The 26,037-nt window shown below is 38.8% G+C and overlaps 1 protein-coding gene across 1 annotated transcript in view; it reads right to left on the bottom strand.

The window, feature by feature from the left end:
• hydin (HYDIN axonemal central pair apparatus protein) overlaps window positions 1-26,037 on the bottom strand; it is a 59,972-nt gene that overhangs the window by 20,399 nt on the left and 13,536 nt on the right. Inside the window, exons 21-74 of the mRNA XM_039600497.1 lie at window positions 25,808-25,951; window positions 25,206-25,349; window positions 24,766-24,858; window positions 24,297-24,511; window positions 23,361-23,535; window positions 22,529-22,738; window positions 21,598-21,780; window positions 21,311-21,485; window positions 20,792-20,922; window positions 20,392-20,519; window positions 19,914-20,050; window positions 19,055-19,182; window positions 18,834-18,947; window positions 15,636-15,716; window positions 15,353-15,502; window positions 14,969-15,208; window positions 14,493-14,622; window positions 14,258-14,380; window positions 13,896-14,066; window positions 13,598-13,771; window positions 12,565-12,728; window positions 12,229-12,303; window positions 11,865-12,048; window positions 11,615-11,756; window positions 10,542-10,668; window positions 10,370-10,463; window positions 10,145-10,245; window positions 9,528-9,647; window positions 9,068-9,229; window positions 8,715-8,909; window positions 8,371-8,571; window positions 7,981-8,213; window positions 7,706-7,888; window positions 7,415-7,534; window positions 7,171-7,330; window positions 6,920-7,092; window positions 6,524-6,722; window positions 6,316-6,409; window positions 5,843-5,936; window positions 5,586-5,751; window positions 5,421-5,503; window positions 5,066-5,212; window positions 4,859-4,949; window positions 4,163-4,367; window positions 3,747-3,979; window positions 3,499-3,647; window positions 3,139-3,334; window positions 2,875-2,971; window positions 2,056-2,295; window positions 1,817-1,959; window positions 1,050-1,274; window positions 795-955; window positions 427-521; window positions 50-269 (exon numbers count right to left, since the gene is read on the bottom strand). Of these exons, the coding sequence (XP_039456431.1) occupies window positions 50-269; window positions 427-521; window positions 795-955; window positions 1,050-1,274; window positions 1,817-1,959; window positions 2,056-2,295; window positions 2,875-2,971; window positions 3,139-3,334; window positions 3,499-3,647; window positions 3,747-3,979; window positions 4,163-4,367; window positions 4,859-4,949; window positions 5,066-5,212; window positions 5,421-5,503; window positions 5,586-5,751; window positions 5,843-5,936; window positions 6,316-6,409; window positions 6,524-6,722; window positions 6,920-7,092; window positions 7,171-7,330; window positions 7,415-7,534; window positions 7,706-7,888; window positions 7,981-8,213; window positions 8,371-8,571; window positions 8,715-8,909; window positions 9,068-9,229; window positions 9,528-9,647; window positions 10,145-10,245; window positions 10,370-10,463; window positions 10,542-10,668; window positions 11,615-11,756; window positions 11,865-12,048; window positions 12,229-12,303; window positions 12,565-12,728; window positions 13,598-13,771; window positions 13,896-14,066; window positions 14,258-14,380; window positions 14,493-14,622; window positions 14,969-15,208; window positions 15,353-15,502; window positions 15,636-15,716; window positions 18,834-18,947; window positions 19,055-19,182; window positions 19,914-20,050; window positions 20,392-20,519; window positions 20,792-20,922; window positions 21,311-21,485; window positions 21,598-21,780; window positions 22,529-22,738; window positions 23,361-23,535; window positions 24,297-24,511; window positions 24,766-24,858; window positions 25,206-25,349; window positions 25,808-25,951 (8,318 nt within the window). The remainder of the gene's footprint in view (window positions 1-49; window positions 270-426; window positions 522-794; window positions 956-1,049; window positions 1,275-1,816; window positions 1,960-2,055; window positions 2,296-2,874; window positions 2,972-3,138; window positions 3,335-3,498; window positions 3,648-3,746; window positions 3,980-4,162; window positions 4,368-4,858; window positions 4,950-5,065; window positions 5,213-5,420; window positions 5,504-5,585; window positions 5,752-5,842; window positions 5,937-6,315; window positions 6,410-6,523; window positions 6,723-6,919; window positions 7,093-7,170; window positions 7,331-7,414; window positions 7,535-7,705; window positions 7,889-7,980; window positions 8,214-8,370; window positions 8,572-8,714; window positions 8,910-9,067; window positions 9,230-9,527; window positions 9,648-10,144; window positions 10,246-10,369; window positions 10,464-10,541; window positions 10,669-11,614; window positions 11,757-11,864; window positions 12,049-12,228; window positions 12,304-12,564; window positions 12,729-13,597; window positions 13,772-13,895; window positions 14,067-14,257; window positions 14,381-14,492; window positions 14,623-14,968; window positions 15,209-15,352; window positions 15,503-15,635; window positions 15,717-18,833; window positions 18,948-19,054; window positions 19,183-19,913; window positions 20,051-20,391; window positions 20,520-20,791; window positions 20,923-21,310; window positions 21,486-21,597; window positions 21,781-22,528; window positions 22,739-23,360; window positions 23,536-24,296; window positions 24,512-24,765; window positions 24,859-25,205; window positions 25,350-25,807; window positions 25,952-26,037) is intronic.

Here is a 26,037-nt window from a genome sequence, read left to right as displayed (position 1 = left end):
AATACCTAGTTAAACATTTACCTGCATGGAAATGTTACACTTCCCTTACCTGCAAAACAGCTTTCCCTGAAAAGTGGACACCTGCAGAGGTAAAAAGCGAACAGTGAAGTTCTGCCTGGCACCCGGCTTCATGGTCCCTACGCTGGGTTCAACGCTGAAAGGAGGCAGCTCAGGGTTCAACATTAGAAGTGACAACAAGTTTGCTAGAGGACGGGCTTCAGTCAGCGATCCTGCTGATCTGCTGCCAGGTCGAGAAGTCGAGGTCCCCTCTGTTAAACACCACATGTAGACATTTACACAGAGTCAAGTCCAGGTTTTATAGTATTCACGTGTTGGTACAGAAAGAATTAGCACTTATTTTCAGGATCAAATCCAACAATGACAATTTGGCCCAATAATATTGATGATATAATATTTCTGTTGTACCTTCTTGGTCACAGCTGACAATATTGCTGCTTGGATCCATGAGAACTTCCCAGGAGAATTCCACCTTCATACTTCCCTCATTCATAACCTGCAGTCTATGTGCGTGTGTGCAGACAACAAAAAAAGTAACACAATACTCAGAAAGAAAGATATATTTTTGAATTTAGATTTATGGTGCCCACTGTTGAGGAATGTAATGTTAGATATACATCACATATAAGCCTTTAGTGGCTATCTATTTTTGATCTTTAGTATTTTCATTTCTATCTGATGAATAAGAAACCCCAAATAATGTTTCACAAGAATACCATATTACATATTATTAGGTTTGATGACTTGGAATATGTTGTACACAATGCCTGACTTACTGCTGCAGCCTGGTTTGGAAAAGCATGGTGTTCTCAAAGCGGATGGTGTCTGTGCTGCAGCTTAACTTCACATAGTCGCAGACAGCACTGATGCGTAATTCAAGCTCCACCTGAGAGCCGTCGACCACAGAGCAGCAAGGCTCGGGATCTGTTCTTATCACCTGGATAAAAGAATGTGATTTATTAACTTGTCTCCCTATACAGCATTTGACACCACCTGTCTCGCTAGCACAATAAGCTAGGCACCACATGTACCTTGTCCTTTACAGCCTGTTTGGATACATCTGAAGCTTTCTCTGAAGAACTCAGCCAGTGTACCGTCTTGTGTCGGTCATCCCAGTCAGCTACCTCCTCTACAAGCTGCTGGAACTCCACCTGGCAAACCTTACATCTCATTTGCAGCTGAGACAGAGTCACTGGCTCGCTGGAGCTAAATGTGACAATCACTTCCTTAGAGCAACCAGCATGAAGGTGTCCCACCTGTAACAACAAGCAGCTAAATGTTTTCCTGAGCCGGCAGTAAATCAAGCAAGAGAAAATGGAAAATTACTACAATCAATAAAGTCTTAGGAAAGGAATTGCAAGTGTTCAGAAATAATGTCTATGGCTGTATTAGGAGTTAACAGCATATACCCCCATATGTGACTATTTGTTGACGCTGGTTTGATTCAAGATTTTTTTTGTTGTTGTTGTCAGCACTACCTCAAATATGCATTGCAGAATGAAATTGTGTTGCACAAACTCACATAAAAACAAAAAAACCATCAATACAAAGTTTAAAAAGAGCAAGTATAATAAATAAATGAATATAAAATCATTGGTACATATTTAAAACCACAAATTATTTAATTATTGCACAAGAGAAATGTTGATTGCACTGAGGCATTATTTTGTTTCAAAAATAATGCCAAACTAACCAGCAACTTTTGACAATGTACGTTTTATCACTGCTATGAAAAAGTATTTTTTGGCTTCACCATTTAACAGTTTTGACAGTCTCTGCCACTTTGTTGATATTTTACCTGTGGTGAAAAGCTGACATGAGGTCCACCAGGGGGCCACTCAAACCTCAGCACCTGGCTGCTGCTGTGGTTGGTCATAGTAAAACTTTCTTTGTATGGAACGTTTACATGGCAGTCACCAAAATTCAGCACCTCATAATTACCTATAAACGAGAAATTAGGTCTTTAATAAAAGACTCGAGCTTCTGTTGAACTAAATCAATAGATTAGGAGGTTTTGTAAAAAATATCTTGCCACACCTTCTTCTTCATCTTCATGATCTATGTCCTGCAACGACCTGCTGATGTGATCTAGAGAGACGATTGGCTGGTAAGCCTCTCCTGTTACTTCTATTGTAGTGTTGCTCTGCCGATTGTCCTTCACTTGCAGTGACATTTTTGCCTTGACACTCAAGGGTTTATCAGAGCAGAAGCCAACCTCAATCTCCACTGGTTCATTAATCTTCAGCTTTAGGTTTACTCTGTGCATCGATTTGTGCTCTGTGGAGAGGGAAAAATGTCAGAAATCACTGAGGAGGGGGAAGTGTGAATGGTTTAAAGCCTCACCCACTAGTTTTCAGTGCATTTGTTAAACTAAAACAAGATCACACTTGACCTCAAAGAAAAGACGGTAAAACCGAGTCATGTCGGTTAGGATCCATAAATCATAAACTGGGACATAAATTGAATGGGAAGTTCTTGGAATAAGGTCACGTTGATGCTCATGGACCATGAAAAACTGCCAGCTAATGCGATGAATCGTTACAACAATATGTAAGACCGTACCCAGCAATGTTAAGATGGGCACTTAGGAGAGAAAGTCACACTACAGCCTTAAGAACTCAATTTCTGCAATGTGTCAGGAAGTCTACTTCATCTAAGTGACTGATTTGATCATGAGTTAGACAATAGTGAGCAGGCAAGCTTCACTGCATGAAGGATTCAGTGTGTGTGCTCAGATTAAAGAAATGTCAGCTTTACTTTCAGCGTGCTGTAGTAAAATGAGCGTTAAAACATTACAGTTAAAATTACAGTGCATTTTTCTGTAGGCGTAGTTTCACGAATATAAGTTTTATTTACCTGAAGCACGCTGTGTGGAGTCCACGGAGGTGTTAACGTTGTCAGACGCAGCTTTTAGGGTGAACACACCATGCTCATCCAGCATGTCAATCTGGACCTATACACATTTTCAGAAAACACATTCATTATTCATGAAATTCTACCTAGACTGTTTATGTTTACGAATGCATTGTAAATAATAATATTTATATTTTGGTATAATTTGGTTTTACTGAATTTCAAATGGGTAAACAGACGAAATTTGGCATTTTTCCCTCCTCTCACCTCAGCTGGAACATTTCCATTATTTAGCAGCACCAGGGGTCGGATATGTCTGCGCCCTACCGGTACCCCTCTGAAGTGCAGCACTGGGCTTCCTTTACTGCCCCTCAGACCTGGACGTACCACACAAACACTGGGCAGAGTGCCTTGTCCCAAAAGGTCAAACTCCAGCACGCTGGTCTTAATTGTGGGTGTCACTCTTAATCCAGCAGAGAGAAGAGAGCAGGGTGGGAGAAGTCAGCACCAGAAAACAACCGGTGCTGTTACTCTGTTATTATATACAGTAGTAACAGGGAAAAAAAAAAGGCATAGAAAAACTAAAGACAACACCGCAGTGGCATACACAGTCATTTGCTTCTTTACCTCCCACTTCCCTCCACCTTGGCCTCAAACACAGCACTGTAATGCTGCATTGCCTGAGGTGTGAAGGTGACAACAGCAAACGCGTGCGAGAGGCTGGGAATGCTCAGTGTTGTCACAGGCAAGTCAAAGACCTCAATGTGTTGGGATGACTGTAAAACATACATATTTTAGACTCAAACTTCTACCTACATTATGATAGACAGAAACAGTCCTATATACATTTATCCTTGTGACTTTAAAGACTTCACCTTAGGCCCAGCACTTCTGATGGCCAAGCTGAGCATGCAGGGGACCTTGATGCTGTTGGTGAGCTTGAAGCGAGCTCGGCTGGTTTGACCCACCAGGATTTTGTTGAAGATAAACTTATTTTCATCCAGCACAAAAATCCCTTCAGCACTGCAAAACTGCTCTGAAGAAAGCTGGCTAGTGCTGCAGCACAGATGGTGTTCCTCAAAGATGGAGGCCATATCCAATACTATGCCTAGAAACAAAAAAAAAAGAGCTAGATATAATATGATTTAAATCAAAGAACAGCTAGCAGTAAGTTTAGAACAGAATTTAATTTTTGATCAAAAACCTTTTTAATATGCTTTTGGTAATTTCAGGACTGTAGAGCTGAGCCTGACCAGGTTTACTGATCAAAAAAGAATCATACAGCTTTCACCTGGCTTGCAGACTTCAGCCAGCAGTGTGTAGGGTATGCCATCAGGATGGTCTGAGGGGTCACGCCCAATGATGTCAATGTGCAGACCCTGGCTCCACCTGCCCAGCTGTTCAGCTGCACAGTCCACTGTCACCAGCTGCTGAGACCCTGGCTGTAGGCTCCCAATGCAGGGAGACACTGAGAACATACCAACGCTGAGGCGATTCTGGAAGAATTCAGGAAAATGAGAGGAAGCAATGAGAGGTGATGAGAATACTGAAAGGAGTATTTAGAAAAAGAAATCAAATTTAATGTCAAAGAGCAGAATTTAGTTTATTTTGCTTTAAAAATTCTTAAGCATAAAAATCAAAGACACAAAATTATACACAATTTTATTTCATGACCATCATCACCATTTTTTGTATTGCTTCCCTGTTAAAATTAAGGGGTTTTATCATTTTAATATTAATTCACTTTATAGACCTTTTCAATGTCTATGTTGTCTGTTTTACTTTTGTAAATCCATAACAACTCAAAGGAACTGAAAGACAAAATGTCAGGACTGTTTTGGGATTAATTATTAGCTTGTCTCACCTCAAAATAAACAGAAAATGTAACTCTAAGAAAATTAATGAAGAGTCCAATGACTGTAAAACCACAAACAGGACCATCTATCAGGCGATGTCACTGGTGTGAAATTCACCAGCGTTCTCTCACCTGAAGAAAACTCTGAAAGGATTCTGGTGGTATTTTGGCAGCATTAGGCCTCCCTGAAAGGGTCTCTCTTGATATTGTCTTACCTGGACCCCTGAGGCCAGAATGTAAAGAGCAAAAAACAAAATTTATTAACATTAAATGTTACAAAATTTTGTTTTGTGAAAACTAAAACTAAAACTGTTGTTTTTGTGTGTTCTGTCGGCCTACCCTGTCCTCACGGGATCTGTGATCCTGCGGCAGATGGTGAAAGAGGCCTCAAAGACCCCATTGTTTTCGATGGTGAAGCTTTGGCTTTTCTTGTTGCCATAGATCAGAGGACCAAAGTTCAAGTCAGATGAAGGTGTGATCTTGTACCTGAAGAGAGACGACCATAAAACACCAAAAACAAAAAAACAACTACTAAGCTGCTTCATATGAACAAAATAAGAGGCTGGAAATGAGATGAAAGAAACACAGTTTTTCAAATTCTATACTAACTGTGATAATACAATAATGTTTCTGCACTATTAATAAGTAATATATTATTAGTGCAGAATTAATGAGAGCGTGAATCGGCCTTCACCTGGTGAAAACAGATCGGGCTGATACCCTGATCGCCACGATAGCTACAGTTTCTCCTCCTGTCCCAATGCTCGGTTCAATCACCTGCAAAAGATGAGCTCACTCAGTGTCAGCTATCAATTATTTCAATCTTTTAAATAAAGTTTTTACTTTTTATGGATCAAACCTGGCAAGGCAGGATAGGTTGGTCTTTAATGAACACTTCCACATCAGGTTTGAAGAGGATGTTCACTGTTGTGGGCTTGTTGGGCATCAGACTACCACACTGAGGAGACACTTTGAAAATGGAGTTTAGGTCTGGCTGTGCTGGGTCTGTCTGCTCAACATTAAACCTTGTGATAAGAGAACAATAAAATTAAATGACCCTTCCATGAAAACCTTTATATGAATAAAATATTGCAAAAACTATCAGTTTAAACTCACTTGTATGATACTTCATATTTTCCTTGGTTTTTCAATCTGAGAGAGAGTCTGACCTCCTCAAAGACTCTGATGGTTCCAAAATTAAGACAGCCATCTGACATAGAAACATGAGCATGTAGTACATTATTGGTCGTTATTATATCCTGCCACCCACTCAGTCAGTCATTTTGCAGTGCTATCTGCGTTAGATGCCGGTTCTCTGTGACAAAAATATTTCCTACTTAATTTTCATTATTTAAGGAAATATAAATGTATATAACAGTGTCTGTATGATGGATTTTCAGTTACTGTAACATCCTTGTTACATTTTTTCAACTCAAATATCATTTTTATGTGACTCCTTCCTTTGCATAAAATGCGGAGAATGGAAGTGCAGGTTCAAAACGGTCAAAAACGGATCGTTTACTGCATTTAGATCAATAAAAGGCCCAAATTCACTTTCACATTTAAACGAAAAGCTGTTTCATTTGTACCTGGACTGATTTCCAGGTCCACGTCATAGGCTTCGGCAGTAACCTGAATATTTTCAGTGTATACAACACCTAGAATTTTCTCCACATCGGATACCTGGAAAAAACCCCACATGATGTACTTCTGTGTGTATAACACGTCTATAATATATTCATGTATTTCATGTTATTTATTAACTACAGCATGAGTACTGCTCTGTTTGTACTCTACCTCCAGACGTAAGATTCTCTTAATATTGAGTGGCCTTCGGGCTCTGAAGCGCAAGCTCAAAGGGAAAGAAGAGTTAGGTGAGATGATGCCCTGATCTTGTGGCACAGTGAACTCATCACCCAACTCTTCCACACCCTGCAGTCTCCAGGACACTGGCCGAGCTGTCTTATTATACATCATAATGCTGCGGCTGTCCCTCCTGGGCAGGATAAAAAAAAAAGGTTGGGTGAAGAGAGAGAAATCCCAAATTATCCACTGTAGCATATTTGGATTTTATCATGAAGCTCCTTTCTTGAGGAGAAATTTCTTGATTTTTTTTTTCAAATTCATTTGTGAATCTGTAAACTGAGCAATAGTTACGAGTGTTCCCTGAATTACTGCTGTATATGTTGGTACCTGTGCAGCAAAATCCTGTCAAAGTGCAAATGCTTGCTTTCCAACTCCAACTCTGGCCGAACGCCCCAGCACGAAAGCTCAATGACCACAAGCTCAGGATTGTCTTTGATCTGGCAAATCAAGCTGTCCTTCATTTGTCCTACTTTTGTTGGGTACGACCAAAGCATCAACTCCTTGTAGGGTGGAAAAATATTAAAATGTAAGTAGAGAAAGTAGAGTAAAATTATCAGACAGCATTAGTGCTATTCTACCTGTTTCTGGTTCGGTTTGAGGGTCATGGCTGGGGGGTCCAACAGATATGTGGTGGCCTGCATATCATGCTTGAAACTGAATTGGACCTCAGCCTCCAGACATGAGTTATTGTGAATCACCAGCTTCTCTGAGTTCTCGGGATACCTGTTTTCCTTGTATCTAGAAAACAGACACGTGAATCTGTAAATACAAAGAAAACCACAACCACATAAAACCATTTACAGCCATCGTTCTGCCTCTCACCTGTCTCTGGTCTTGCCACAGAGCAAAGGTCCAAACTCAAAGTATCCAGGTTTAATTACATAGGTCTTAGGAAGCAATTCTTTAGTTTGAGTGACTTTCTTACTGTGGGGAAACACAGTCCTGTGGAAATCACACACAAAACGTCAGACTATGAAAAAGCTTCAGACTTAATTCATCTGTGAAAAATAGATCTAGATTTTTACAAAGTGAGGCAGAACACAACACGCCAACTACAACCTCTCTGTTTGCAGTTATTTCACTACATTAGTTCATCACACTATGCAGACTGACGTGTAATCGCTGCTGATGGAAGGATAGGTAGAAACTCCTCTGCAGATGAGCTGGTTGAGTCTCCGGGTCCCGACTATCTCAAAGTTGAAGGTATGTTTAAAGGTTCCTGGGGACTCTGAGTAGAACCAGATCTTGAGTACCACCTCACCGCCAGCTGGCACAACCCAGCGAAATGCTGTCAGACTAAATGCATAGAAGCACACACTCAGACAAGCAGCACCAACAACAAATTAAAAAACACTAATGAACATCAGTGATTCTGCAGTATGTCTTACATATGGCTGCGTTTTTGTTCCAAGTTTGCTTGATGTTCTTCTTGGTCGGTGTCCTCGGGGTGGAAGGAAGCATATGAACGTGACCCGAGACGGTCTGATCCCTGTGCTTTTGTCTTGGCAGAAGTCTGTTTCTTACTCCTGTGAATCTCTCGGCCCGTTTTATCCTTGTCCTTCGCCACTGCACTGTCCTTAATGGTGGCCTTGCCATGACTTTTAGAGCCTGCTGCCTCTTCCTTTACAAAAACAGCAGACAAACAGTGTTCTGACTTGAAAATCTAAAATTTCATGCTTTTAACACCAGAATAAGCTTGTGTGGGTTAAATGGACATGAGGTCCAAGTTGCTTGTATTTCAGATTTTGCCTCAAATGTTTTTTTTGTATAGACATTACCGCTAACTTTACAACGGATGCTTGCAGCTCGTCCTCTTTCTTGTCCTTGTCCTTTTCATCCAGCCGTGAAGGAATCAGGAAGGTGAAACAGGTCTGTTCTAGTTTAGCTTGCTCTCTTTTTTTGGGAAAAGAAACGACAGAGAAGGTGACAGGAGGAGGGATTGGAGGGCCACTAGGACCTATCCCTAAATCATCCAACACCTAATGAGACCAAAGCAGAGAAGAAAATAGATTAGGAGTTCATCTTAAACTTATGAAACAACAATTCCATGAGGGAAAATTTTCAACAGAAACATAATTAATAATTTTATAAAAATGAAAGATCTGTGAAATGTTTGCCATACCTCATCTAGGGGAGGCAAAGAGCTGCTTATGATGCTCATGTAGTCTTTTTCTGTTACATTTAACACAATATATGGAATGTCCAGAGGAGATGCCTTGTCTTCTGCCTTCTCTGCTTCTGACAGTCCCGCTATTTGACTGTGCAAAGGTGATATGAGCTTGTTACCGACTCTCCTGCTCTTCTTATCAGCAGAGGACTGTGTAGATGGAAAAAATATTTTGGATTCAAACAAGGATAAAGAATTATAGCACACCTTTCCAATTTTCCAAGCAGTCTTACATTTAAGTTAAAAAAAAGGAGGGATTGGAGGGCCACTGGTGGAGGACCACCAGGTGTGTTGGCCAGCTAACACACCTGCTTCTCTGTTATAACTTCAGCTGACCCTAAAGCATCTTCAGTGGGGAGTGGGACCAACAACAATCCCCGGCGCCGGTCCCAGTGGTGCAGGATATGCTCCACCAGGGCTTGGCTCTCCTCGTATTGACAGAACTGAGACTGCAGGTTCTCCACCCGGGACTGAATGGGGGTATGGTGAGCAATGGAGAATGGAGAATGAATGAATGGTGGCACTTGAATGGTTAGTAGGCAATGATGTGAGTCTGTTAACCTCTAATGTAGAACATAATGTGCACCAGAACAAGTTAGGTTTACAGCATAAGTAACCAAGGCGAGTAAGAAGCATCTGAATAAGAAGTACGGAAAACCCAGGATTGGACCCGAAGTTACTTGGACTAAATCCTGCTTTGTAATACAGGCCTCGGGTTTTATGTTATTGACTTAACAAAGAGCCCTTAAATGGCATGTTTGCACAAACCTTCCCAGCAGGTAAGCTCTGTCTTCTTGCTCTGTCTTTTTGATTCCTCTCCCCTGCTTGTTTTCCATCTTTCAACTCTTTTTCTTCTCCTGCACTCTTCCCATTTACAGTTTCTGTATTCTGGCAACAAACACGATTCATGTTAGATATAAAAGCAAAATTAAATACTTTAATGTAATTAGATCCTGTGCAGAATGCAAGACACTGGATTGCAGAGTAAATCATTAATTCTTCATTGAGTGGTTTTAAAAACTAAAGTAAGAGAAGCTGAAGATTTCACAGCACACACAGTAACAGATAGGCCTACAAGAAGTACTTTTGTTTCTTGAGTGTCTTTTTTCTCAAATTAAAATCAAGTAAGTGTTCAAAACATACTTGAAAAATTCAGACATGTTGTTAAAATAGTAAGAACTCATCTCAATTTATTATTCCATCATTCCTCATATCTGATTTGTTGTATAACATTGCACAATCTTATGAAATAATATATCCCAAACATGCAGTATAAAAACTCCAGTAAGTTATAAAGTAGGTAATTAGTCTACTATACATATCTACCATTTTAAATAAAGCACTGGGGTTGAGTGTGTTGACATCGTTGCTAAGCTCTAATCTACCTTGTCTTTCTCCAGTGTGTCTGTGGGTTGAGGAGAACCTGTGGTTCCTTTGGTTCCTTCTGTCTGCTTCTGTGGATCATCAGCCTCTTTGCTATGATGCTCTGTAGGAATAACGACCAGAAGTCACTCAGTAACTGATTATGCTGCACTCTATAAACCGTTTCATTTTTTACTCTATATCACATTTTATAAAATATTACATGTTTTTTTTACACTTGTCTGCACCTTCACTTAGATGACATTGCTCTCTTGTGTCCCCTAGTGGCTCTTTGGAGTGGTTAACAGAAGACGCCCTTAGCACATTCAATGCCCCTGTTGACTACAGAGGAAATGGGACAAATTAATTCAGTGCTCTAATTTTTCTCTGTATTTGCTGGTCTTCAGACTGGATACAGACCTGCTTTACCCCCAGCAAGCTCTTCTTCCTTGATGGTTCTTTAATGTCCTTCTTTCCTCCCACCTCTTTCAACCTTTGGTTCTCTTCCTGTTGCCTCTTTTCTTCAAGCTCTTTCGCCATCTGCGCCCTTACACACAGGTGAATTGTTTTTAGTTACTTTCATTTGAACTTGAATATATTCCTGGTATTTGAGTGAAAGTGTGCCTGCTCAGGACCATTTAAAACAGCATAAATAAAACTGTGCACAATATTCCTAGACGTAGAAGGAAACAAGAACTAGTTTCAAGTCTCTATATTTATGATCACTATGAGGGCTTTTATTACATGGTAGATAGAGTAAATCTAAGTCTATAACTGGTTTAAGCAGATAATGAATGACATCAAATACCTTAAAATGTGGTTATAGTGGCTTATGCCATGTTCTAAACCATGATTTATATAATTGTTAAACCACATATTACGTATTTATTATGCTTGTTTGTATTATTTGAATACGCCATTTTGATTAAAAATTCACCTTTCAGACTAATGTTAAAAACTGGAAGTGTTCATTGCAAAACTTATTCAGTCCAATCTGCTATTTTTCATAATTTGTGTTTATATTTTCTTTTTCTTCTTAACAACTTAAATATGAAATTTAATTTAATCATCTGTATTACATGGATTAACCACTCTGTACCTCCCTTATCATTTATGATGACTTTATTAGGCATGTAATGCTATCACTGGCTTTCAGAAGTGCCTAAATTCTTCATAACATAGTAAACAAGGATTCGGGGACATCCTTGTTTCGAGAGTAAAGCACGAGGGAGGTGCTAATAATCGGCTCAGTCATTTTTAATGATCATTGAAAGCCCAGATCGTAATCTAGATTAAAATTCGATTAATTGAGCAGCCCTACTCTGACATCAACAAGGCATTTTCACCCAGAGAACTGAGCCTCACTAGGCATGTTGATCATACCATTGATGACTGTGTCCATTTCATCAAGCTAAAACATCAGTTTTGACTTTGTGCAGTTTAGTAAAACTAGAAATTAAAACCTCACTGAAAAAAATAAATATTGTCAGTACCTGAACTTCTGCTGTCGGAATTCCTCTCTGTGTTTTTTGTTAATGCGCTCCTTCACCTCCTGTGGCAGAGCATTATACTCCTCCTCATCCATTTCCTGTAGCCATTGTTCCTCCCTGGCAGCTTTCTCCTTCTGCAGAGCCTCTGAAACACACACACACAGTTTTGGTCATTTATCTAATTCAATACATAAACATGACAACTATGAGTTCTGTTCACAGGTATAAGAATTTCTGTCTGTAAATATTTTACCTTCAGCTTCTCTTTGAGCTCTTTCCCGTGCCTTCAGGGCTGTATAAGAGTCAGATAAGTTGACCAAATAGATGTGTTGGCGGTTACTTAAGGCCTTGAGAACAACCTGCAGAGTGCTCGCTGGAACCTGAGTGTACGCTGAGTCCAGGCCATCAATCACTATTCCACGATAACAATCGCTTAACTGTAATCACAACGTAAGCACAAACATTAGTGAGAATTACAAAATAAATAGAGAAACATGGGAGAAAACATTCTTATTTGCGCCAATTTAATGCACACCATTGGCTAAGAGTTCTTCAGTTTGCACTTTTCTGTATATACACACAATGTTTACACAGTGTAATATGATGTTTCACCTCACCTGAAATCTTTCTGCTAGGATATCAACCAGTAAATGCTCAGGCAACAGACTCCTCAGTGTGGTCACATCTCCTCCCTGAAGCAAAATCACACTAAATAAATTGGTTTTCTATGAGTAACAATTACTCTGTATTCACAGTTTATACAATAGTTTTGTATAGAGATGTAAATGAAATGAAATTTAAATGAATTATTTAACTGCAAAGCAAGGATCAGGCCGCCAATTCACAGAGAAAAGAAATACATTAAAACAGAAATAAAATGTAAAAACAAACAAAATAAAGTCCTGTGAAAAGCTCAAAGGCAACAGATACGGAGATACTTCGAGAAAATGTACCAGAGAATGGACAATGTGTTGATTTTCTGTCATCAGGGGAGCCTTGGAGTCATTTTCACTACTGTTGTCCTCGCAGTTGTTGGCTGTATTTAGTATAAAAGTCGATGAATCTGGATCTGAGGCTGCTGTGGGTCCTGATCCAGACGTTTCCTCAATGACCAGACCTGGTAGCAGGTGGGTAATTTTTAGTTACTCTTCTGCTCTGGCATCCTGCCTTACTGTAAAAGATCTGAAATATCTGTAAGTATGGGGGTAAGCTTCATTTAATTTACTGCAGAGGATACAATAAGTGTAGGTTCTAATGGTTTAATCCCAAGGAAATTTTCATTTTTAGACCATTTTCTAAATTCTGTTGAGTTTTTATACTGCCGTGTACATTTTCTTCATCACTACAACTATTAAGATGTGTTTAGCTAAATGAAAAAACAAACAAAACAGCTTAATAAAAATCAACAATCACATATAGAGAAGGTTTACTCTTCTGTCCTCTTTGTGTTTGCCTGGCTGCAGATGTGAGAGTCAGGCTATAAAGAGTTGGCATTGCTGCCTGATATCAGGCTATTTTTTGTGTCTTTTGTTTGGACCTGTTCACATCAACGATAAATTCATAATTTAATTTCAGTTTTCAAAACATATTAAAACCTTTCTGTTTTCAAAACATGTATCTGTGTTTTGGGATGGTTTTTAAAGATTATGCTTTTTTCAGGCCATGCAATAAACTGGCGATCTGCCCGGGTCGCACCCTCTTTTCCTTTTACAGCTGAATCACGCTGCAGCCCATCCACAACCCTGAACTGGATAAGCAGCTAGAAAATTAATGAATTAATGGATGTTTTTTCTCAACAATGTTATTTAGTCTAATTAAAAACAAAAAGGTGAGACAACATTATTTTGAGGGATGTTTAAGAATATACACAGACTTTTACTGTTAATTCCAAAAAAGCTCTTAACCGTTTACCTAAAACTGAAAATGACCAGTTAAAGGTGTTACTCATTTTTCCATCACAAGCTGCTTCTCTAGTTTCCAGCTTACCAGCTTCCTTAGCATTTTTCTGAGCATGCTCTGTAGCAGCAAAGTCAAAGAGTTGTCTGGCTGTCAGGCTAACTGGTGAAGTGCCATTTAAAAGCATATCTGTAACCACATCATCAACACAGAGGCACGCTGCTCCATACTGAAGTGCCAGAGCAGCTGCTATGCTGCTCTTATCTGAAAAAAAAAAGGAGAAACACACACACACACACATCTTTTATATCAAGTTAACTGACTGGGGATGATTGTTTTATACACTATCTTCATTTAAATTCTTTCATTGCAGAATGTGTTTTTAAACCTGTCAGTGGGGCTCCATATACGATAATAGCAATGCCTCTGCAGTTGCGTGCAACCAGAGCCTCAGGTGACAGGTCAACACCCATATGTCGGGCAACTGCTCTGCAGACAGGGGTCATCTCAAACTGTCTTAGACTCTCGCTGCTCGCCAATCTGGTCAATTCTGAGAAAACTGAATTTGAATTTGAATGTTAATTTTACAAGCAAAATAAGTCTGAAAATTGATGGCATTTTTTTATAAACTGCTAGATGATAAGTGAAACATCTTAAAGGACATTACAAAGAAGTCCTGTTGCTTTCAACTCAAGGTGATCATAGCCTGGATGACTGAGAACCAACAAAGAAGAAACTTGTTGTACTTACACATTTCAGGTGGTTTCACACTTGTAGCACTAATTTCTGGGTGGTCTTCATCTAGTTTAGGCTTATTTTTTCCTCCCTGTGTGTCTTCATTTTGATCGTCATGATCCATACCTGCCTTCAGCTCTGGGGCACACAGATCGATTAAAAGTGACATTATGACAGACATTAAAACAAATATGTGCTAACACAACTGTTTGTATATTATCAATAGCTGCTTAGGTATCTTTAAAGATACCTTCATCCTTCATCTTGGACCAATACTCTTTGTAATAGTCCAGCAGTTCTGAGGGAAGCCCTTCTCCCGGGACACGTGGAGGAAGTAGTAACACACTGTTGTCTTTATAATCCTGCATCAAACGCAGAATCTGCATGTGACCATGAGAAGAGAGGGTAGTTAAAAACCCAGAAAAAATGTCTTATTAGAGACACCACATAATGCAAAAGACAAAAATAAATAATTTAATTCAGGAAAGCTGTGTGAGATTAACTGTAGTGGAAGAAAACTACCCAATCAGAATTGCATTGCACACCATTTCTACTTTCTGTTTTTCTGATGCCTTTTTAATCATGCTGTATTTTATCAATGAAAGGAAATCACAAAATCTCTTCATATTACTACACCACTTGTAGCCTTGCCTTTAAAAATCATGCACTTCATTTTAAAGTAAATTTGCAACAATATTTCTGAAACTTTAGGAAAAAAAGTGCTACCTCTTCTTCCTGGAGATACTGTGTGTCAAACTCCAGGGAGTAAAACTCAATGGGGAAAGAACAGGGGTTTTTCACTGTAACCTCAGCTTCAACGTCAGTGCTGGCAGGGAGACAAGGCCCCAGCTCGAGTACCGACGGGCAGAACTCGAGATGTGGATCTTCACCCTGACCCTGAGCTGTGATGAACACCTCCTGGGTGCTGTCAGCAACTCGCACCACTAGCCGTCTGTTGTAAGGACACTGAAAGACAAATAGAGCAGATCAGTCCGTCTTTTGACATCTTTTATATCATGTTCTCTTGCAACTTTTTCATGATTAAGCAGTATGATGTTATGCTACTAATTATATCTAGCAGTTATTGTTCTAATATTAAAAAGAGTTCACCCCATCAGCAGGCTTGAACTTTATGTAGACATTGACCCGTTCACCAGGGGACAGCACACCAGAGGAGGGAAACATCTCAAACACCACTGGAGGTGGACGCTGCTCCTGCAAGGCTTTTTTACGCTTGTAGAGGGGCAGGAACTTATCGATCTGAGTGAGAACAAGAACAAATGCAGGCATCACATTTACTGTACTTCTCTCTATCTGATATCTTTCTTGGCACGACACAGATGGCCTGTGGATTCCATTTTTTATATTATCCATAACATAACAACAGTCATACCTTTTTAAAAGGCTTAACCTCCTCAGCTATGCTCCAGTGACACGGCACAGACTCATGGTTCAGCAGCTGTATTGTCTTCATCTGTTGGGTTATAAAGAAATTCTTACATTTTGCACAACAATATGTCATTAAATACAATGACATCGCATTACTGCAAGTCCAAACTGGTTTCAATTAAAGAGATTTACTCATGCCTTTAGAATACCAAAGGTTCGAATTTATAGGTCTGACAATTCACTGATTTACCGGATTTCTTGGTAACCATATGTAGGAGGACACCACAGTGAGCCCAGTTAGAGCTGTGTGCTGTGTGCAGCCGGACCCACCTGCTGTTCAAAACTTTTAATTGTGAGGAACAGCCAATCAGAAGAAACTTGAATTAAAGCGAGAACTGGTAAAAAAGGCAAATTTAAAATAAAAGATGAAGTGAAAGGCTGTACCATGGCCCAGTAATGATAACTAAGGAATGTGAATTATATAGGGATGCTCAAGTCCAAGAAAAGAAATATAGAGATGAGAAATTTGCAAACGTGGTTAGCTTTGAATAATAGATTTTACTGTAATTGTATATATTTTTTTCATCTCAGTGGAACACACTGTAATTCAAACATGTTTGAATTCATTAATGTTTTCAAAACAAACACTAACAAAAGTAACAAACCCAATATGTTTTTAAATACATAAAAATAACCACTTTTATTAACTGTTAATAACTGTTTTACACACACAGCATCTACTTACTATATTTTAGTATCTGTTCTAACTCAGTCAGGATCTATTATCTCTTAGTCTATGTTTTGGACAAAAATATGCCTTCCTTCTCATTCTGAAGTCAATCATGCATGTTGTAAATGTTTTCAGGTTTTTGTGACTGTTTGTCTTACCTACACCACATGACAGAAAATCTGTTTCAGCCAGCCTGAGGCTTAAGCTCCTTAACCTGGCGGAACTATTTCTGATTTTCACTGTTCGTTGAAACAAAAAGATTCTTGTCTCGACTGATTTTTTAAGTTGCACATCAGCTCAATTTATGTTCACCTGGTTAAAATGAATTAACTATTGTTTTTCAAAATGCAATAATTTTAAGCCTAGAATGTCTTACATTACACAGAGGTGTAATAAAATGACTGTAAACATACATACCTGCTCCCACCTGAGCACATTCTTAGTACCTTTAAGAGGTTTTGCTATCACTGCTATGCAGATGATATTCAATTATATATCTCTTTTAATCCCCAATATACTTCTAAGCTGCAGATCCTGGATAGGTGCTTAGACTCCATTAATGGCTAGGTGGCTGACTTTCTCCAACTTAAAGAAGATAAAACAGAAGACCTGGTCTGTCCACTGATAGATTTGTGGCCAGTTTAATGAAAGCTCTTGGCCCTCTTTTGTCATTTGTGAAATCATCTGTCAGGAATCTAAGGGTAAGTCTTGACTCTGCATTCACTTTAGATTTGCATGTCAGAGCTCTGGTAGGCTCTTGTTTTTATCACTTAAGAAATATTGCTAGGTTAAGTACCATTGTTTCATGCTCTAAACTTGAAATTGTTATCCATGCATTTATTAGTTCTATGTTTCTCTATTTAGTTCTTGTCTGTTTAGGTTCCTCCCATGTCTGTGTCTCCCCACTACATTGTCCATAGTGTCATGTCTTCGGTGTATGAGTCTGTCGTGTGTCCCCTGTATTTAGGTCTCCCTCATCCTTTGTGTGTCTGAGTTATGTTCCTCCTCCCTCTCTCTGGCTCTCATGTCTGCCTTACCTCGACCCTTGTGTCAAGCTCGCGTGTCCCAGTCGACATCTCTCTATGTTTCCTTTTTTATTTTGACAGTCTCATGTTCCCTGTTCAGTGAGTTTAGTTTTGCTTGTGGGGTCATGTTCATTTCAGCTGTGTTTCCCATGTGTTTCCACTCTCCTCGTCACCTCTCTGTGTATTTAGTGAGTTTTTTGTCATTCGTTGTCAGGTCACCTGCTTTCAATGTTTCATGTTCCAGGTATTCATGTTCCTCGTGTCCAGATTTTTCCATGCCCGTGTTCAGGGTTTTTCATGTTTTATTCTAGTTTACCCAGTTTAGGTTATTGTTTAGTTTTGTATTGGTTCACCTTCCTTTGTTTTGCATTTTTTCCATCAGCTATAATAAACAGCTCGGTTTTTGTTAAAACCAAATTACGTTCCACGCTTCGTTTTGTCTGCGTTTGGGTCCACTATTCTCACTCCACACGGTCAGCAAGCGCAGACTGTGACATCTGGTTCTGACTTTTAGAGCTCTTAATGGTCAAGCACCAGCTTAAATCATTGAACTTTTGCAGCCATACGTCCCCAGCAGGTCCCTGAGGTCTTCTGATCAGGACACAGTTACTGTACATCATACAAGCTGAAAACTAAAGGAGAGCGCTCTTGCCAGAATGGGCCACAGACGCTGGAAGTCTCTCCCTTTGAGTTTTAGATCTGTGGACTCAGTGGTCTAAAAACAAAACCCCTCATCTTTCTGATTGGCATTTAGTTAGCTTGTTCTTTATTCTGTTTTTTTATTTTTACATTTTTATTGATTTTTTGTAAAGCACTTTGTGATCTTTGTCTTGAAAGGTGCTATATAAATAAAATTTTACTTACTTTACTTATTTAATTTGAATGAAAGTACTCACTGGTTCTCTGTATCATCCGACTGTGGATGGTTATATGATTCTACCTACATATTTCAGTCCAATCACAAATGAAGAAAATAAATTCAATTTATACACATAAAGTATATAAAAGATGGATTAAAAAGATGAAACATGAGTTAAAGTTGTGAATTTCGTTTTTGTATCATTAATTTTTATTCTAAAAAACAGTATGCAATGGAATAACAGTAGAGCTTAAAAACAAAAAACGCAGACACAGAGTTAATATAAATATTTGAGCCTTATTTATACACTTAGATGGTGAAATAAATCGCTATTATTGTTTGCTTGATTTTTGTAAAGATTTTGTATACACTACAAATATTGTTTGTACTCTTTTTTTGTATTGTTTTTTGCTTATTATGGTGGAATTAGAAAAAAGAATGGGGAAAAATTGCTGTGCCTTGAAAATATTTTTCAAGGCACAGCAATTTTTGACTTTGTAAATATTTCAAATTAAATATTGGACGATAAAAGAATAGGAAGAGAAAAGAACTTTCACACAGTCATCATCCATTGCTATCATAGTGTACCTGACACATGCCACACTGCAGAGTGTCAAATTGAATCGTATCACTGGAAACGGTGACAGCTGGCATGGTTACCACTGCGCACAGTCGCACCTGCACCGTTGGACCACCTGTGACCTGTAACAGCAAAGAAAATCATCTTAGATCCAAAAAGACTTATAGAGGGAGAGTGAAAAGACACAAATTTAGTTTGTGGACATATACAGGTGTAAGCCTGTGTATACCTGGATCGGGAAAATAGCACTTGTATAACCCAAATTCAGGTTGACTCCTTGAGGGCCAAATTTAACTGTGAAACTCTTCGTCTCATCACGGGGTTGGTTCTTCATGCTTTCAAAGTCTACTGTGAAACCTGTGAGGAACCAAAAAGAGTCATAAATTATTTTAAAATCATTTAAATTAAAGAGAAATTAAAAAATGTATACTTTTACTTGAGGTGAATACTTAAATTCACCACAGTGTACAAAAGCTTTAGATATGAAGATAGTTTAAAAACTGCTACAAATCTACATTTTCTATTATCTTCATTCAGAACACATTAAGCTAGAAAAAAACAACTACAAGAAATCAATACTTGGTGTTGCTTTAAAGCAGCGCCAGTTCTCTTAATTACATTTCCAAACATATCCTTATTCCATCCATCCATCCATCCATCCATCCATCCATTCTCTTCTGCTTATCCTTGTCAAGGTTGCAGGGGGGCTGGAGAGCCTATCCCAGCTACCACAGGGTGAGAGGCAGGGTACACCCTGGACAGGTTCCCAGCCTGATGCAGGGCTAACGCAGAGAGACAGACAACCATTCACACTCACATTCACACCTACGGACAATTTAGTTTCACCAATGAATCTTACCCCACTTTAACAAACTATCCCGATCCAAGATTGTAACCTTGTGTCTTGTTGTAATCTTTCTTTAACGATCTAAGGGTTTTAGGTAAAACTGTCACTTGTTCAGCTACTTCATCTTTGTTCTAGAGTTATCAGAGATCCAGTTTATTTTCCTTTTGTTCTTGTAAATTAGTCTAACAGAGAGAGAGAGAGAGTGACGATGACCTGAAAATGTCAGAGGACATTGCATTACCTGTGTCTCCAAGATGTTTGCTAGTGGGATGGAAAGACACAGGTATTGATCCATTATTGCTGACTTTTACAGCACGACTCACGACTTTGCCAGGAATGACAAAACCAAAATCCAGAATGTACTCTGGGAGTTGGAACCTGGGGAAAAAATTTAAATAATAAGAATAAAACACTGGGCACAAACAAGCATGTTAGTAAGATAATTTATTGTTATAGACTGTAAAAATGTTTAGAATATATGTATTATAATTTTACTAAATGTAATTTTGCTTTGTATACTCAACTTAAGTATCGTATACATTATATTATAGATTTGTGGACTTTCAACGAGATATAATGACATCGTATCAAGAGTGCACAAAGTAAAAAAAGCTAAACAGTCACAAATTCCCCAGCACAGTTTGACAAAGTTCTCACTTCAAAACACAGAGTCACCATCTGTTCCACCAAAATGCATGTGTGTAGTTGTGGTTACATACTTTATTAGCTTGTTCCACTTCCTGAAGGATTCTTGTGGTTCTTCAGTCTCCAGCAAGCTATTAGCCACAGCAAGAGCATTTTTTTTGACCAACAATCGTTCGATTTCCATGTGAAGCAGATCTTCATACTAGAGGTCAAAGAGAGAACAGAGAATAGCAGGGGACACAAGAAGTGGTAAAAACACTTTAAACTCAACAGAGGAAACAAACCTTACCATTCTACAACTGTAAATACCTCTGCAATGAGGGATTTTATTTGTGCTTAATTTTCCCTACAAATCCTCATTAATTCCTTACATGTCCACAACATCAAGTCAGCATACATATTAATAGGTATTTTTTCTTAATCCTCAACAAAATTATAGAAAATGTGAGGTGTCACTAATATGAAGTTACTGACCGTGAGTGTGCGCGTCGCCTCTGTTGCTGCTCCTTCCCGAACAGTAATTTCATTCATAAGCTTCTCTTTGACTCCATCTTTCTCCACAGCTGTTCTGGCCTGCTGTAACACGTCACTATAACACTCCGCTGCTGCAAGAGAAATCACAGTGCAGAAATAAGAAGTTGAATTTGTGTCTCAAGAACTGTTATCATAATAGAGGTCTGTTATGGACCGTTTGAGCTTGATGCTTTTCAACAAAACTGGTTTAAAGAGAAAAAGAGGGAAATAGGAGTTCACAAGGATAATTGACAACATACTTATATAGTTCTATAAGATGGTAACACACTGATGCAATCATATGTATTTACAAGTCCTACTTTATGCTGACTGTGTTTCAGCCCTTTTGTCTGATGCAGAATCATTTATTTATTTTGAGCAAAAGCACTATTTTAAAGTAAATTTTAATGAGTTAAATATTCATCTTTTAGCTCATTGATTTTGGATTGAACATATCTGTGTGTATGTGTGTGTGCATACACAGGTTTCGTGGTAAATTCAGGCTGATCCTGGGGAACACTCCCACACCAGTCAGAGTGATCTCCTCTAGTGGTAGGAAAGCCACCTGCATCTGAAGCTTCTTCTTAAACACTTCAGGAATGCCCGGAAGGTAGAGTACACGGAGAACCTGTACCATACCAGCATCAAGGTAACCCTGTCTCAAACACACACACACACACACACACACACACATAAGGAAAGCCATCCTTTTCATGATAAAATAGCTTTGAACATCCACAACTGAAATGGCAAACTTATAAGCTCACCTGAGCAGGAATAACTGTAGGCCAACCAGGTCTGACCTCATGTTCAAAGACCTTCATCTGCCGTACTTCCTTCTCACCAACCTCTTCCTCCTCCTCCTCTCTATGAGGGTGTATACTGTATTTGAAGCCCACCTTGCCCGTATTTGTCAGGGTTACATCAACTTCAGCTACACAATGAAAAAGCTAGAAGCAAAGGACAAAGACTAAGAGGAGAGAGGAAACACTCATCTGCCTTTTAAAGTTAACTGTACCTTTACTTTTATTAATGATCATGTCAAGGTGCTTACTGCAAACAGACAAAGTACTCCACCTAGTAACCTAGTATACTGTATTTCGTAAAAAATGGTAAATGGCCTGTATTTGTATAGCGCTTTACATATCCAGTCATTCACACACACATTCACACACTGGTGATGGCAAGCTACATTGTAGCCACAGCCACCCTGGGGCGCACTGACAGAGGCGAGGCTGCCGGACACTAGCGCCACCGGGCCCTCTGACCACCACCAGTAGGCAACGGGTGAAGTGTCTTGCCCAATCGGCAACCTTCCGATTACAAGGCGAACTCCCAACTCTTGAGCCACGATCGCCCCCGTAGAGAAAACAATTTAAAAAAAAAAAGCATTGACTGTAATGGACATTTTTTAATCTCAAGGTTTATAAAAATATGAGAAAGGATAGTTTTACACATAAGGGCACAAGCAGGGGAAGCAAAAACATGTTACTCTGAATCAAATCCAATCTATTAACAGATGCCATGATGTAAAAAAATTAAAAGTGTTATTCACTTCACTTGTCAGTGGTCATAATGTTAGGCCTGATTGGTGTATTCCTCCCTTTCTAAGGCATTCACAGAGGTCAACCCATGGAGCTGGCTGGAATAAAGATACCAGGTGCTAAACGTAAGAATTAAGGTGCGTTGTATACGTACCTGCTGGCCAAAGTCCAAATGGGTGGTGTCAAGGGTGTAGCTGATTTCTGATGCATGTCCTCTGAGAATGATTTCATATGCAGGCCCGTCCTCTACATGGCACTGCGCGACCACCTGTCTGCTGATATTTTCGTGGCCGTAGAAAGAGAACGTGACTGCCTGCTGATCCCCAGGCTGTAGATGACCATGTGTCGGCAAGATATCAAATACCTACACACACAACGAGAAAACCAGTAAGACATAGAGATGTTATTTAGGTTTTACTCTCAGCAATGTTCTGAATCTCAGTTTTGAAAGATGGTGGACAATACATTTAAAAATTTTACAATATATAAACAAGAATCTAATTAAATTTGATTATAAAAAAATACTCTATGATTGAATCAGTGAAGAACAAAATCATAGCTGTTACTAGAGCCCAAATGATTTATTCTTTTTTTCAGCTGCTTGCTTTAAGCGTCATCACAGCGGACCACCTCACCAACCCTCTGCATGCCTTCATTCACTACATCCATGAATCTACTATGAAAATTTTAAAGTAAAGAAGGGACAGAGGAAACGCCCTTCAACCATTATTCAAGTTGCATGGATTGTCCACCAGAGGGCACTGCTGGTAATCTGTTTGGAACACCACAAACACAACACAACACAACTGGCTTGTGACAATAAAACTATTTTACCTTTTTAAATGGCATTGTTGTATTATTTTAGCAAGGACTCATAAGTAACTGGACATAAATGTTATGTCTAGTTTCTTTTGATAACAAGTCTGCTTATGTTTCGTGCGCCTAAAAGAAAAGAAGAAATTTCTTACATGGAAATATTTGCTTACCTCCTCCACACGCACAGGACTTTGTGTGCTGCTTTGTTGATCTGCAGCTAGCAGGGGGGTTTGAGGAGCTGAAAAGGCAGGTGAAAGAGTTGCAGAGGAGAGCCTCCATTCTTCCAGTTGACTTTCTGAAAGTTTCTGCTTCTTTCTCTTTTTTCCTTTCAGCATCTCTGTTTTTCTATAAGAGCAAAATAGTCAAATAAACCATCCCTAAAGTTAAAAATATATTTTTCATAATCAATGCATTGAAATCTTACAATAAATGGAAAATATGAAAAATTATCTGCAATGAAGGAAAAATATGATACTGTCTTTTAGCATCTTGGTGGAAAAAAACCCCAAACAAATTCAAGATCTTCTTGAAGTGGACCCATTATTTCATTTTTTAAAATCAGAATCAGTTGATCGTGCAGTTGTATTTCCTCTCCCTTTAAGAGAACTTTACTCTTATCTGAAGTTAAAATATTCAGGATATTTCCTCACTTTGGCATCTTACAGAGCCAAGATTTTTTTATTTTTTAAAGTACAGATACTAGAAATTAGTTAACTCACTGAACTACTTTGGTCATGTTTATACAAACACACATGATTCTGTTGTGGATTTGCTGGTGAGCTTGGAATTCTTGTCCTGTTGCATGACCCAGTTTTGGCCAAGCTTTAGCTGTCAGATATTTGATCTCAAACTTGACTCTAGACTACTTGGTCAAAATAAATATCCAAATAGGTTCTGTATTAACACTGTAACAGCACTTTAATCTCTTTCTTAAGTGATGTGGCTGGCTGTTTCTCACCCACATAACATCTAAAACAGAACAATTCTGGGTTTAAAAGACTCATTACACAATCACTTTACAATTATACAACATGAAGCTGCAGTGCCTGGTTTATAAATGTGATACATGTTCTAATACTGTTTGGGCAGATTCTGTGTGACTGTACCTGGTGTTAATGTGGTCATCCAGAAAGGTCCAGTAATAGGACACAGGAAGCAGGGAACAGTTTGTGATGGTCATTATTTTGTGAGTTTCTGTGCAGTTTAACACACAGTCAAAATCTACAGTGGTGGAGGGGAAGTCGAGGTTGGGGTAGTGGACCTCAGCATGCAGGTCCACTACATCCTGCTGTGGGTGTCCCAAGTAATTTACCTCAAGATACTGAAAAACATTTCAAGAAAGAGGGAAAAACTATGTTATTAAGTGAACATTTATTCAAAGCCAAGGCTTTGAATAGCTTAATTAGTTTTAGACATTAGTTTTAGATCATTAAATGAGTAAAAAAACAACAAAAGTTTTTAATTTCAGCCTATTTAATTTCAATGTAAATCCAGGAGAATGAGCCACTGCTCAAAAATGCACAACTGAAAGAAGATAACAGCATGTTATATCAAAAGAGGCTGTATCATAGTTACCTCATCCACAATGTGTGACACTCGATCCTTATAGAAAGCTGGATTAAAGCATACCCACAACTCAGCCTCACACTTGTCGCCTAAAACCACAGACTGAAAAAAATACACAACATTATTATTGGAGTTATAGCACTTCAGTATATTGGGCAAATCAGTGTAAGAGCACTTCTTTCACAGAGCATGGTCTTGCACCTGGAAGAAAGAAATCATTTAATAAAATTATTTATTTATTTATTTATTTATATATTATAATTCTGCCACAGGACCCAACTTTAACAGAAATATTCGTCTAATCAGGATCATTCAATCATCACTACAGACGTTTCCACAAAAATGTTCACAAACATTAGTGTATGGCTATATCGTAGAATAGTGAGAATCAAGAAAACCTGCTTTCCTGGAACTTGAAATGAAAACAACTAGCAAACAACAATGTGCACCTTAGTGGTGGCTGTACTGCGCTCCCCTGGGGCCTCACACAGAGAGAAAGGTTCTATGAGCGACAGCTTCATGGATACAGGCAGAGAGGACACGTTCTTCAAGATCAGCTTCTCATACAGGGGCCGCACACTCTCCCCTTTGACCTGTAACACATATATAAATCTTTAATTAAATGAACCACAATAAAGGACAGGAATGAAGCAGCTGCAGTTTAACCGACAACTAGCTCTTAACTGTTAACTAATGATGTCTTTAGCAAGGTTAAGTTACTGTAATTTTCAAATAATCTAAATGCCTTCATTAAACTATACAGAGTTTGGAACATGCTAGACATCCTATCACAATATCCATAAACTACACAACATCTGTGTTGCATTTGGTTGTGAATCTTGAAATGCGTTAAGGACACCTGTAAGACTGACATAGCTATCTATCAAAGTTGTAGCTTATGGATATTTAACTTTAGCCTTTAACTAGGCTTTAGATAATATTTAAAAATACATACAATACAGACAACATTCAGAGCATTACAATAGAGAGCATTCAGTATATACATTTATTCTAGAAAAGGCACTGTTTCTAATTTTTGCTCAAGACTAACCTTCTTTATGTAGAAGTTCAGCTGCTTTGAGGAAATGCTGAGCAGCGGAGCCACAAAGCAACAAGTAATGTCTACAGACATGATCTTCTCCTGATACCCTTGCTGGCCGACTATAGCGTAGCACACCAGACGTTCTCGTACAACCTGCGTTGTCAAAAAGAAGCATTCTTTACATGTTCTATGCTGCTTAGTATGCTACAACATGTCATTTAGTGCATGTGCAAACCTTT

This window comes from Oreochromis aureus, linkage group 16, assembly GCF_013358895.1.
Source record: "Oreochromis aureus strain Israel breed Guangdong linkage group 16, ZZ_aureus, whole genome shotgun sequence".
Lineage (NCBI taxonomy): Eukaryota > Metazoa > Chordata > Actinopteri > Cichliformes > Cichlidae > Oreochromis > Oreochromis aureus.
Note: the sequence above shows the minus strand (reverse complement) of the source record. Positions and strands in the feature narration are given on the sequence as shown.